Source organism: Sinocyclocheilus grahami, unplaced genomic scaffold (assembly GCF_001515645.1).
Source record: "Sinocyclocheilus grahami isolate Dianchi unplaced genomic scaffold, SAMN03320097.WGS_v1.1 scaffold126.1, whole genome shotgun sequence".
Lineage (NCBI taxonomy): Eukaryota > Metazoa > Chordata > Actinopteri > Cypriniformes > Cyprinidae > Sinocyclocheilus > Sinocyclocheilus grahami.
The window spans coordinates 4,226,060-4,239,467 of record NW_015505305.1 but is presented as its reverse complement, the minus strand read 5'-3'; the positions used below and the strand labels follow the sequence as shown (position 1 = coordinate 4,239,467).

The window sequence follows — 13,408 nt, the reverse complement described above, 5'->3', positions numbered from 1 at the left end:
AGAGAGCATAATTACTGATTTTATACTTTTAATAAACAATTTAGTTTAGAGGTATCGGTATTGATATCGACGATAAAATTAAATAAGAGGCATCGCCTAGTTCCGGGTGTCAAGTCAGCAGCGCAATATACGGAGCATCTGAAGCAGGAAGATAGAGAGAGGGCAGGGCGCGGGGAGGGGAGAGAGAAAATAAGAGGTGAAAAAGCGAATGAGGGAAGCAGCAGCACACCGATCAGTCACACTCCGCTGGTGCCACGACCCTGAGAAACACCATCCAGTCATTACATCGCCCGTGATTCTGCTATGCGCATCGGACGAGGAGACGCCACTTGCGCTTTGGTTTTGGATTGGTGTTAAATCTTTTACTGTGCATCACTGGACAGGATGGAGCATTGGAGACAATGTGCGTTATGGCTGATCAATTGTAAGGTGCTGCCACCGAACCATCGGGTGACATGGGAGTCCGCTCAGGTGTTCGACCTGGCGCAGACCCTGCGGGATGGGGTCCTCCTGTGCCAGCTCCTCAACAACCTGAGACCCCAGTCCATCAACCTGAGGGAGATCAACCTGAGACCTCAGATGTCACAGGTAAGAGAAGTTCTGTGTTTACAGTAATACTGGACGTTAAACTCAATATTTGGAGGGTTAAAAACTATTTTAGAAACGTGTTTTTATGTATATGAAAAAGGTGGGCTAACTGCTGTGTACGTACTTATCCAATGTTTTGCAACAGAAAGTTGTTATGCTCGAAATGCTTTACCGTTATTTGTGTGCTAAATTCTCCCCCTGTCGGTTAATATTAGCAATGCAGTAACAATATGAAGAGAGATGTTAATCTTTAAAGGTGCACTCAGTCATTTTGTCTTAATTTAAACGTTTTATACATAAAAAAAGAAGCAGATGATTCAAAATTCTTCTCATGGGCGCCACATCACATCTGTTAATCTTTAAAGGTGCACTCAGTCATTTTGTCTTAATTTAAACGTTTTATACATAAAAAAGAAGCAGATGATTCAAAATTCTTCTCATGGGCGCCACATCACATGACATGACCCAACTAAAATATGTTCTAAGATCGTTTTGCTATAGCATTTCCATTAAATAATGAAAATGTTACTTCTGAATGTTCTCTGGATGTTTAAAATGTACAGTTTTTTAATTGTTTTTCTTCAATTCTATTATTTTGCAAACATTATAGGAACATTGCTTTTGAATTCTGAAACAATAATTAACATGCACAAAATGTTAGACAAACTTCCAACTAAAACATTTGAGAAACATTATTCCATGAGCAATGTATAGATAATGTTTTTGTGCTAACCTTTTGAGAACACTATGAAAGAATTACAGGAAGAATGTTTGTTCATAACTTTGCTGGAATGTGCCCTGTTAGCTGCTGGGTCATGCAGTTGAATTACTACTTATATTACTAATGACAATAATAATAATAATAATAATAATAATATGTTTATTTTATGTAGGCCTAGTCCTTTCAGCCTGTGCTCAAGATGCTTTTCATAAAAATAAAAGTATAAATTCTAAAACCACTATAGTGGGACAAATAAGAGCTGGCTAAACACAACCCAGAAATTAGCAAGTGCACATTTAAGGAGAATGTTTGACTTCCTATGTAGTCTGTATAGCCGTCTGTGAAAGAAAATGTGTGTGAAATGAGTCCAACTGTTTAAACCTAAGAGGACAAAGTGCTTTTTGATACATAATTTGGCCAAAACCATGAATCTACAGCGTTCTGGTCAGGATCAGGGTCAGTCAAAAGCTTTTTTAGTTTGGTCTCATTTGCTGTACCCTGTCAGGTGAGAGCAGGATTAGTTTCAGTATCTGTGGGAAGCTGCTTTATTGAAAACAGCGGTCTCTGATATATGTTTCTCATTCTGTGTTGTCAAACACCATCTGCTCCAAGTCTGGACTTGATTACACGTCCCTCTCACATGAGGAGAAAGCTGCCATCAACACAATGATGTTTCATAGAACTGACCGATACAGTATTCACCTTTATTTTGAAGGAAACGGATGCACACTAACCAGTGTCTAGACAGGCACACATGCACTTTGTGATGAAAATAGACCTTTGCATAACATTTGTCAATGTGGCGCGGTCACAGTGAGTTATCTTTTAGTTTTTAAAATAAATAATTTTTTTTTTAATTGTTTGGTTCACTGGCTTACTGACAAATATATTCGGTGTAAGTTTGACCTATCTGATCAGAATTACAGCATACATCATTTTGGCTTTGCATCGCCTTGCTACTGATTACATCAGATATGCTTCTTTGTTTTCATTTGGTTTGTTATATCATAGATTCTTTTTGCATTGCACTGATGTAGATGCATCTTCTTTCACCAAAGGGCTTTATCCACTGAGAATTAACATATGCAAAAAAAAAGGAACAGAAAATGAGCAAATGGTCTGTGTAAACCAGCATTTTGAGCATAGAGGTGACATTTCCATCTCTAAGGGCAGCATCTGAATCCTTGCATGAATTATTCATGACGTTTTTGGCAGCTATTTTATCAAAGACTCATTACAGCACATGGGACACAGACTCAGGCGTCCCGGGGGAACAGCTCAGACAAAAGCAGTGAAGAGAGCAAACTTAAAGCTGGAGTCCCCACCTCATCAGGGCACCTCCAGGGGCCCAATGGGCCCTTTGGGTTTCCCTTCACCCCACAATAGCCGTATAATTAAAATATAATGCCGAATTCACCCCTGAAATTTCTGAATTAATATATATATATATATAAATAAATACATAAATAAGTAACATTTCAAAAGATTGGGGTCTTTTTTTAAAGAAATTAATACTTTTATTTATCAAAAATGCATTGATTTAAAAATGAGACAGTAAAGGCATTTATGTTGTTTAAAAAATTTTTTTTTTTAAATAAATGATGTTCTTCTGAACTTTTGTATTCATCAAATAATGATTATTTATTTATTTATAAATATTTTATATACAAATATATTAATTTAAAATATACAATACAGCTATATATATAGTTATAGTTTGGGGTTGGTAAACTTTTTTATGAAGATACACTAGAGAGTAATATTGTAAAATATTATTGCAATATTGCAGTTTAAACTGACTGTTTTCTAATTTAATAGTTTTTTAAATGTAGTTTTATATTATATAATTACATTTTAAATTATATATCGAAATATATCAAATTCTGAAAATTTGCTCCAAAATCAGCACAGAAAATGCGAACAGCAGTTAGCGGATTCTCTTGGGCCTTCATACAGTACAGGTTTAAAACACAGAAGCTTCTGGGCAGGTTTGAAACATGAAACGTGGAAGTGCAAGTTTGAGGAAGCCACAAAGTCAAGCGCCTTTCTCACGCACTGCGTCAGTCAGACAGTTGGTTTATGGGTTTCTTCCGTTTAACGTGTGTGCTTTTGAGAAGAGTGGAAGGAAATGGCAACAGGTGTTTGGCAGGGCGTCAGAACTTTATTTAGATATCAACAGATGTCAGTGAGAGTTACGTTTACAAGATTCCATTATCAAACAGTTAAGTTATCTACATTACAAAATGCATATAATGCACACCAACCCTCTTATTTGTACCCAGTGGTGTGTATCTGGTTTGCTGCAGAATCACCGGTGAGCGGTTATTTCACACTGTCATTGTAATGCCAGATAGTCACTGTCACATCATTAGGTTGGAGGGGGAAACACAAATGCTGACGCCCACTCCTTGGACAGAGAGTTTCCGAGCAGTGACACCCGCTGGGGAAATGAGGAAATGGGATGGAGGAAGGAAATGAAACTAAATGTTCTCTAAAGACCCTTGACTACACCGTGGTGAAACATCAGAACGTCCAGTTGCTCAAATCTGTCTCTTATTTCAGTGAAACAGCGAACAACAAGCTCCTGTCTGAACACTGTCTCAGTTTTTGACTTTTTACTGTAATATGATGTGATTTACAAATTGTACATGACAGATCCTGGGCTGTTTTTCAAGTATATACTGTAATTTTTTATGTAGGGCCCATTGAGAATCTCTTTGAATAATACACACATATACTGTACTTTGTAGGGATGTAACGATTCACTCATTCACGATTCGATTCGATTCACGATTTTGATTTCTCGATTCGATTCACGTTCTTTTTTTTCTTTTTTTTTACAAAATGAGATTTAAGACAAATTATAAATTAAATGTATCCTTTTATTATTGCTTGGACAAAATGCTGCGCATTTATTTGTGAAATGGAAATATAACTATAATAATATACTAATATAGCACTTGCATATTATTACTCTTTTGTTGGTTTTGATTGCTTCTATTGTCCTCATTTGTAAGTCGCTTTGGATAAAAGCATCTGCTAAAGAACAACATTTAAATACAATATAAATGTAAATAACAAAACTAAATTGAAATTTTAAAACAAGCCCCAAATCAAATACATAAGTAACACAAATAAAAGAAATCTCTTCATATAAACAAAATAAGGCTTTGTCTGTGCTCTTTCCATGTAAAATTAGAGGCAACCACTGCATTTTAATCATGATCCAAACAAAGATGATGCATACATGCAACATGAGCAGTTTTTAATCTATCTATAATTTCAAAATTTGAAGCAAAAACAGAATGGTTTGACTTCAGTTTTGTGAAACTGTACATAAAAATATCTGCATGAAACAGCGGATGAGCTGAATGAGACGCAGATTCACTCTCTGCCAGAAGGTGGCGCTTAAAGCCTTTCCTTGGTTTCCGCTGTAAACAAAGCAGCGCTGCACTTTAATATGCATTATACAGAGGCAAGATGAAAAGAAAAAATACCGTCTAAACTTTTCTAAAGACAGTAAGTTCTCCTCAGACATGCATTCATATAAACTCCTACCCCTAAATGAATTGCGATTTATTTGGCATCTCAACTGATTTGAATCGTCACATATTTGAATCGATTTTCAACCGGCTCGCGGTTAAACGTTACATCGCTAGTACTTTGCATAGACAGTCTGTTAAAAACGCCTCTTGGGGAGGGGCCAGAGACTGGTCACAGCATTATATGTGTGTTTGAACATTTGAAACACCAGTCAGTTTTAGTTACGTTACAGCTCCAGGGTTTTTGTAATTCTCAGTGTCAGACTGTGGATTTCAGACTGGGACTGGTTGCGTTGGTTTCCAGCAAACCACTGTGTTTTGATGTAGCGTACTAGACATTTGCATTTTCTGAAGTAAATATGAGTGTGGTTGCCCATGCAAAAGTCGTTGATGTTAGCGTAGCTGTCAAGGCCTTTCTATGCAGTTTCAGATGTGTTGTGCATTATTGTCAGTGGGCTGCATGATAATCAAAATCAAATCAAAACTGCAATATGACTTAGTGTGATTATCAAAATACAAAGGCTGCGATTTAATTATATACATATATGCACTGCATAGATTAAATTCAATTACATTAAGTTGTTTTGTTTCACATTTTTATTTTATAATAATATTATTTTATATAATTTTATTGCACTGTAAAATATTATTTTATTTTTCTTAAACACTTGATTTTTTATTTTACAGTGAAATATCACAAATCAATATTATATATTAATATTACATTAATTTAGTTTAATATTTTTATTTTGTAAAATAATAATGAGAATTTTTTTAAATGTCAATTGCAAAATTTTAAGACAAAAAACATTATTCAAAATTAAATTATTACCCCAAAACATGCAGCCCTAATTGTCACCTTAATGCTGACTGCCAGGGTGTTTCAAGGTGGTTTCTGGTGTTCTGTTTGGTTTTATACTGGTAAGTGCATAAACACATTATTTGAGGCCTTATTTGTGTCAGTAGCACATATAGTGCAGCGTTACACGCCAGAATAGAATAAATAGACTTGTGGGTTTGTTCAGATCCCCAAACCCAAAGTATGTTCGTTAGTAACAGTGAAAGCAGTCACACTACAGGAATTAAAAACTTTGCAGAAACAGCATGTCATGCATATTAATGCCCATATTCAGGATGCACAAATCTTTGCAAGGTCTAGTAAGTCCAGCCAAATCTCTCTCTCTCCCTCTCTCTCTCTGCATCTCTCTGAGACTGACCTTTCCTTCTGTCACCAAGGTAACAGGCTCTACTGTAAATGGTTGGGGATAAGGAGGAATACAGATACTCTCTATAGACAGTGTGAATCACACATTTACAGTTCATCTTTTGAACTGCACAGATGGATTTTTGCACAGTAATGTGCTAAATATGCTGGTCACCAAGGGATACACATATGCATTAGGATTTGTAAATGAAGGCAGACATTTCCATGTTCAGGCAGAGCTCTTTGGTTGCAGAAAATCCATGATTATTATGTTTGGAAAACCTACCCAGCCCCTCTTATGAGATTTGAATTGTATTCTGAACTTTGTAAAAGCATTTACCGTCTACACTGATGACATTAAACTGAACAGAGATGGTCATTAATGATGAGATTAAATTGTAGCATCCAATTGTGCATCTTTTTAAGTGGCCAGTAAAAACAGCGACATCCTTCTCTGTGCTCACATGGCAAAATGGCCTTTTTGATGACACGTAGGTGATGATCAGTCAGCGGTGCTTTCGTAATTGCATGCACACATCCTGCAGTAGTGCAGCAGCGTTTACTTTAGACCTTCGGCGGAGCAATGGCATCACAGCACACAATGAAATGAGCATTATCTTGTCTCAGTCAGGTTAAAAATAGCCCATAAATGGGAGCTGTAAAAATGCAGTGGCACTTGTAGAATTTTACTAGGATGCCAGTGAAGCACTAATATCACATTTCATTTCAAAGTGAAGTGAAGCTCCTGAGATAAAAGAAGAGAATTGATGTTTTGAGTGCTGTTAAAGTGCATTCTCAGACACATTCTGACAAAACGCATCACATGGATTATCATAGATGACAATTTTGAGCTCTTGGTGAATCGAATCCTATTGCTTCCCTTTGAAGTACATTACACAAGTACACAAACACAACTTGACATTGCCTTGCAGCAAGGATCAGATTTGTAGTCTGGCTTCCAGAGGAAAGAAAGTATTTGAGGGAGTTATATATAGATATATTTTTTTTTTGCAATTTTGATGGAAAAAAGAGTGTAAATATGTTACATGTATTGCATGGGACAATACATTATGTACATTGTATATAAATTTAAAAAAAAAAAAATTTGAAAAGAAAGACATAACCATATAATACATATGTGAAAATATGTTCAATATAAGGCCATGTCCACACGTACATGGGTATTTTTATAAACAAAGTTTTTCCTCCTTCCATTTAAAAAAAAATCTCCGTCCACATGAAAACGCAAACGCATGCTATGAAGCGCTGTCAAGAGCATGCCAAGCCAACAGGTGGCGATATAATCTCAACCGTAAAGCCATGTTGGCCAATCAGAAGCCTGAAAAAGTTTCCAGTAGGCGGAGATAACAGTGCATGCTCCGACGTCACAAGCCAAAAACTCAGATTTCGCTGTCTACACGATAACACTGCAACCGGAGTTTTTAAACATCTTCACCCTGGCAGGCGTTTTCAAAAAGGTTCGGTTTCAGTGACCTGGTGCTGCGTTTGCGTGTGGACGAACGGCCTAACCGCGTAGAAAAAGCTGCGGTTTTAAAAATAACCGCGTTCGTGTGGACAGGGCCTAAGACAATGCATGTACTTTTATAATAAATACATTACCTTGCAAATGACGATACATTTTTTATTTTCAATAATATTATTAATACATTTGTATTAAATAAAAACTATTTCAGTAGTATATAATTTAATACGTCACCTTAAAAATGATGACATATCACACTTGATTATATTCAATTTAAAATAAATATAAACAAATGTGATGCATTATTATTTTCAAGGGAACATATATTATATAAAAATTATAGTGAAATGTAAATGACTGTCATTTTTACTGTAAATGGAGCTATAATTTACTTAAATATAATGTAACTTGAATATAATTTACATTAAAGGGACATTGCATGTACCTTTACAGTAAATATTGTGGAAAAACTTTTTTTGTGTGTGAAAAAGCTTTAAAAATTATGACGCATTACATTTGATTATTTATTATCTGGGGCAGGTGAGTTAATTGCTTTAAAATGTGTAACACGTTATTTTTCTCCATAACAAATTAATCAGAATAATGCATTAAATCGACAGCTCTAATATATATATACATATATATACAGTATATATGCAGTAGTCAACATTTGAAATGGATCACAAAAGTTCGGTTATTGTTTTGGTTTTAGGACAACTTTGATGAAATGATTTGATCCACTTCAAATGTTGACACGTGCGTGTGTGTGTGTGGGGGCTTTAAAAATTATGACGCATTACATTTGATTATTTATTATCTGGGGCAGGTGAGTTAATTGCTTTAAAATGTGTAACACGTTATTTTTCTCCATAACAAATTAATCAGAATAATGCATTAAATCGACAGCTCTAATATATATATACATATATATACAGTATATATGTAGTAGTCAACATTTGAAATGGATCACAAAAGTTCGGTTATTGTTTTGGAGTGAATGTACAGCGCTCTCTCCACCTTCAATACTAGGACTGAGGTGCCCTTGAGCAAGGCACCGAACCCCAAACTGCTCCCCGGGCGCCGCAGCATAAATGGCTGCCCACTGCTCCGGGTGTGTGTTCACGGTGTGTGTGTGCACTGCTGTGTGTGTGCACTAAGGATGGGTTAAATGCAGAGCACTAATTCCTAGTATGGGTAACCATACTTGGCCACACGTCACTCACTCACTCATATAGTTTTGCAGTTAATATTGCTTTTGGACTATTTGTTTCTCCAGAATGGAAGGATCAAGATTATGATGCAGTGTGGGATACAGTATTCCTTGTATTACACATTTTTGCGTTAATTGCATTCTGTGCATACAGAAGATCTGCATAGAGTACACGTGCAGCAAAAACATTATGAGTAGTATGCTGCTATTCCAAACATAGGCTGTTTGAATCTAAGTCTAACCATCAGAGCTTTCTCATATTGTCCTGACGGCTCATTTCTCCCAATGTGGTGTGCGCTAACCCGTGTGCAGTGCCCTGTGAAGGGCAATTCACCACAGATCTGCTAGTGATGACAATATATAGCCACCAGCCAGTGTTTATCCTCTTCCCCTCCTGTCCGTTTTACACAGTGTGATGCCATGAGCATCCACACTTAATAAGAACAATCAGTTGTTACATCGGAAATATGCTAAGAAAATCAATAGAATGCATGTATCCAAGGTCAACATTGATTTTTTGGGGGGTTTGAATATTGCTTTGTTTACCACCAAACTGCTATGAGTCAAAGCTAAGCACATCTGACCAAATTTTTTATATAGAGACTCCTGAAAGTCTCTAACAAAAATGTGGATTTAACCTTGAAGTTAACAGGAAATATTTAAAGGTCTGACCTTTCATATAGATTTGAGATGTTTAGCAGATGGTAAATTATTACAGGAATTAGGGATGCACCGATATGAAAATTTTGGCCGATACCGATAACCGATTATTCTTTATTTTTGAAAGCCGATAACCGATATGTTGGCCGATAAATCTATATCCAAATTGTTATATACTTTTTGAGAGCCTGATTACAAAAAAGGTCTCATCATTAAAAGCCACATCCCAAACACTTCAACATAAGCAGCCTAGTTTGAACGGTGTACGTTTTAAAAATATTTTTACTCTCCCATTACCAAATTTAGTCATAAAAAAGTCTTACAAATAAATAAAATTATGCATAAATAATGCAAACAAGTCACTGGACATCATTACACGTGTAAAGAATCAAAATGAATGCGCCATAGATCAATAAAACGGAATAGCCTCTGCACGGACAATAATTAAATGATTTTAATTACTAAACCATATTGTTGATGAAAATAATAAGAGAAAAATACAAGTGGTTGTTGTTATTAATAATATATCAATGATTTTGAAAAAGTAACAAATTAATACCACTGTTTTAAATAGCAGCCGTTGAGCTGCGCGTGCTGAAGCTGAAGAGCTGAATGAACATGGTAAACTGAAGCGTTTTGCTGGCAGCTTATTTAACTCAAGGAAATGCATCCTGAGATTAATATTAATACCACATAAACATAATATTACAACTTATATATGTACAAAATGACGCAGTTATTGCGTGCTATAGTCAGAATGTGTGATCCTGTTGTGGATGCGCTCTTCCCATAACAACGCGCTGAAACACGGCAACTAAACCCAAAGAATTCACAACGTTTTATTATAATAATGTTCTCATTAGAATGTTATATACACGACATTCCCAATCATAGTTATTAATGTTGTGCACTGCTGTTTGAGCTGCGTGCGCTGAGCTAAAGATGATCACCGGTAAACTGAAGCGCTCTTTTAACTTAACCAAACGCATTCTATATGAGATAAATCAGATATACATCAAATAAACACAATATTACAATGTACAATTGCACAAAAGGCTGCAAACGAACAGCACGCATCTGAAGTGTCTCTGAAGGAAATAATGCATTATTTATCGGCTTTAAGATATCGGCCAAATTTTCTTATCAGGCCGATACCGATAACAGAAAAAATGAGCCGATATGGGCCGATACCGATATGGTGGCCGATATATCGTGCATCCCTAACAGGAATATTAAATTATATTGCAGGAACAGTTTTCCTGGAGCACTCAAGGGTACGATAGTGATAGCTCATACAGGAGATCAGGTGGGTTTTGAACCTGCACCTTTTAAGCTGCAAGTTTAGATGTGTAACCATCAGAGTTGTGCAAAATAGAGAATTGAAGAGTTGACTCCCTTTGAAATCATGAATGTGAATTTGAATTGAAATTTGAACTTAAATGAAACTAAGAGAGTCTATCTATTTGTCTGTTTATTTATCTGTCTGTCTGTCTGTCTGTCTGTCTGTCTGTCTGTCTATCTGTCTATCTATCTATCTATCTATCTATCTATCTATCTATCTATCTATCTATCTATCTATCTATCTATCTGTCTGTCTGTCTGTCTGTCTGTCTGTCTGTCTGTCTGTCCGTCTGTTCATCATGTCCAGGCTTTTAAAATAAGATTTTCTATTTAAAATTAGTTATAAGAATTTCTTTGGATTTCAGACCATTTTGCTACTTTAATCCAAATTCAGAAATTGATTTACATCAAATTCTGAATGTTGGATAACCTTGCTACCGCTATACCACACCAATGTTGTTAGTGTTGATAGCACTAAATGGATATTTCATCAGACTGTTTTTAAGTGGCTTTGGAGAGCATTTACAGACTACATTTACAATTCATAAAACCATTGCAATCCATATAACAGATGTCAGATCAATCTAGCTCATAAATGTATTGAACAAAGCATATTTTATGGAGAACGCTTCAGTGCTAGCATGCCCTACTGACTGTCAAGTTGATGCTCTGGGTCACCCTCTACCCACTGTGTTCTCTTGCACTCATTTTTAATAAAGCATCTTTGCAGACCAATGCTTCATCCAGCACATTATTTTGACAAGACAGCTTGTTTAGCTGTCTACTTGGTTAAACCAAGGGAAAAAGCTGCACACAGCTCACAGCTGGTGCTCTCTGCACAGGATGTAACACTGTAAAAGTGTCTGAAGCCATTGATTTACAACACCTTTGACTTCCTATTTCTTCTGAATGAGGTTTTGGGTACTTTTGGAACCACTGCTGTTAATAGGATGCCAGGACTCAGACTTAGAATCAATTTTAGTGAATCATTTTAAAGCTTCAGCATCTTGAAGGCCTTACTGGTGTGAACACTCTGCCTTTGGACTTTAAAGGAGCCATATCATACTCTTTTTATAAATTTTTGTGAGAAGTCCAGCTTAATTAAGCAGGATTTAGTTTCGCAGGAAACAATATGTCATGCACTTGAAAGCGGATACTCGTGCAATTTAATAATTCAAAATAAGAACTGGTTCTCAATTCCAAAATGTAATCTACATATTTTGACACTCTCTATTTCAAAATAGCAAGAAATAAATACATAAATTTTTTTATGGTATGTCCCCTTTAAACCAGAATAAGCATCTCCAAAGCCATCTCACTATCTGTTTCACACATGCTATTTATTATGAATAAAATGTTATACATTCAGTATTACTATGTTCCTTCTTAGTCTCAGTATGCCCTTCAGGAGAAGTAGGAAAAGACATTTGTGAGTCTCCCGCAGAGATCCAGCAGTGCAGTAGTGGATGGAATAGCAGTTTTCTTCCAGGACAAAACTGAAATCTGTGTTTGGTTGAGCAGGGCCTCTCTCCAATAAAACCCACCAGGTCCTAAGTGGCTGTAATGCACAAAACAGCACTGAACTACAAACACATCATGTGTTAAACATTCGCTTCTCTATTCATCTTCCTCCCTGTCTAGCTTCCTCCAAATCATGCAGGACTCTTAAAGACTCCAGGGCAGGCGTGAGATGTGCCATTCTGATTGTGTGTTGAAATCAAACAAGTGTAAACAGTTGCTTGCTGAACATTTGCTTGTCTTATCTATGCATAAGTACGGCCCTTGGCCTCTGGTGAAGTCATTTGTAGAGAGGGAATGGGAACTGAGAGGCGGTGCATGTGTCGCTGTTGATCTGCAAGCTTCTCACAGATAAGACATATTAGTTCTTATGTGAGAAAAAGCTGGCCTTATGAATTTTCCAGACTGATGTTTTCTACACATCATATGCCAGAGGACGAGTCTGATTTCAGACTGAGGGTTGAGCGTCCTTGCTGTCACGGAGGTTACAGTTTCACATTATAATGCAAGCACTTTCTGTTTCAAGAAATCACAGGTGCAGCTGCCGCACAAAACACAGAGACTCTTGATGTAATTCACTTCCTCTTGTTGCTTAAGATAGAAACATGGCATTGCAACAAGATGTGAAACTCTTTTTCAAGAGCTTGACAGGCAACGTACGGCCACCAACAGATGGAGGGTGATAATATAACTGGTAGAAACAGACACATTCTTGTGAACGTGCCCGGCGAGAGGGGAAAGGTGCTGAACTGTGGACCGTAACAGGACATCCATTAAGATTATAATCGTTGTTTTCTGGGTTGTTGTAAGAACACATTGCTGCACTGTTGATGAAAATGTCCTGTGTCTGTTGTCACTTTGGCATTTTGCACATACTGGGAAAGGAAATTACAGATCATAACTACAAAACGGACATTTTTTTTTCTTTTAAAGGAAATGTGCAAGATTTATTTCCAGTAATTTAAGTGTAGGCTACTAACTATTAGTGTGTTGATTTATTAACAATACAGAATATAAATAGTTAATTTTTCAAATGAAATAATAATTGAATTTATTGAATTTTATTAAAATTATAAATTTACTTAAGTTTTTAAATAGTATTTTTTAATTAATAATAATTCGTTTTATTAATAATTGTAAT

At 36.1% G+C, this 13,408-nt stretch overlaps 1 protein-coding gene across 1 annotated transcript in view; it reads left to right on the top strand.

Annotated features, from left to right (window-relative positions):
* Nucleotides 1–226: 226 nt before the first annotated feature.
* Nucleotides 227–13,408, top strand: part of LOC107590311 (guanine nucleotide exchange factor VAV3-like) — a 70,881-nt gene continuing 57,699 nt past the window's right edge. The window contains exon 1 of the mRNA XM_016279019.1: nucleotides 227–588. Coding sequence (XP_016134505.1) covers nucleotides 385–588 — 204 coding nt within the window. The 5' untranslated portion in view covers nucleotides 227–384. The remainder of the gene's footprint in view (nucleotides 589–13,408) is intronic.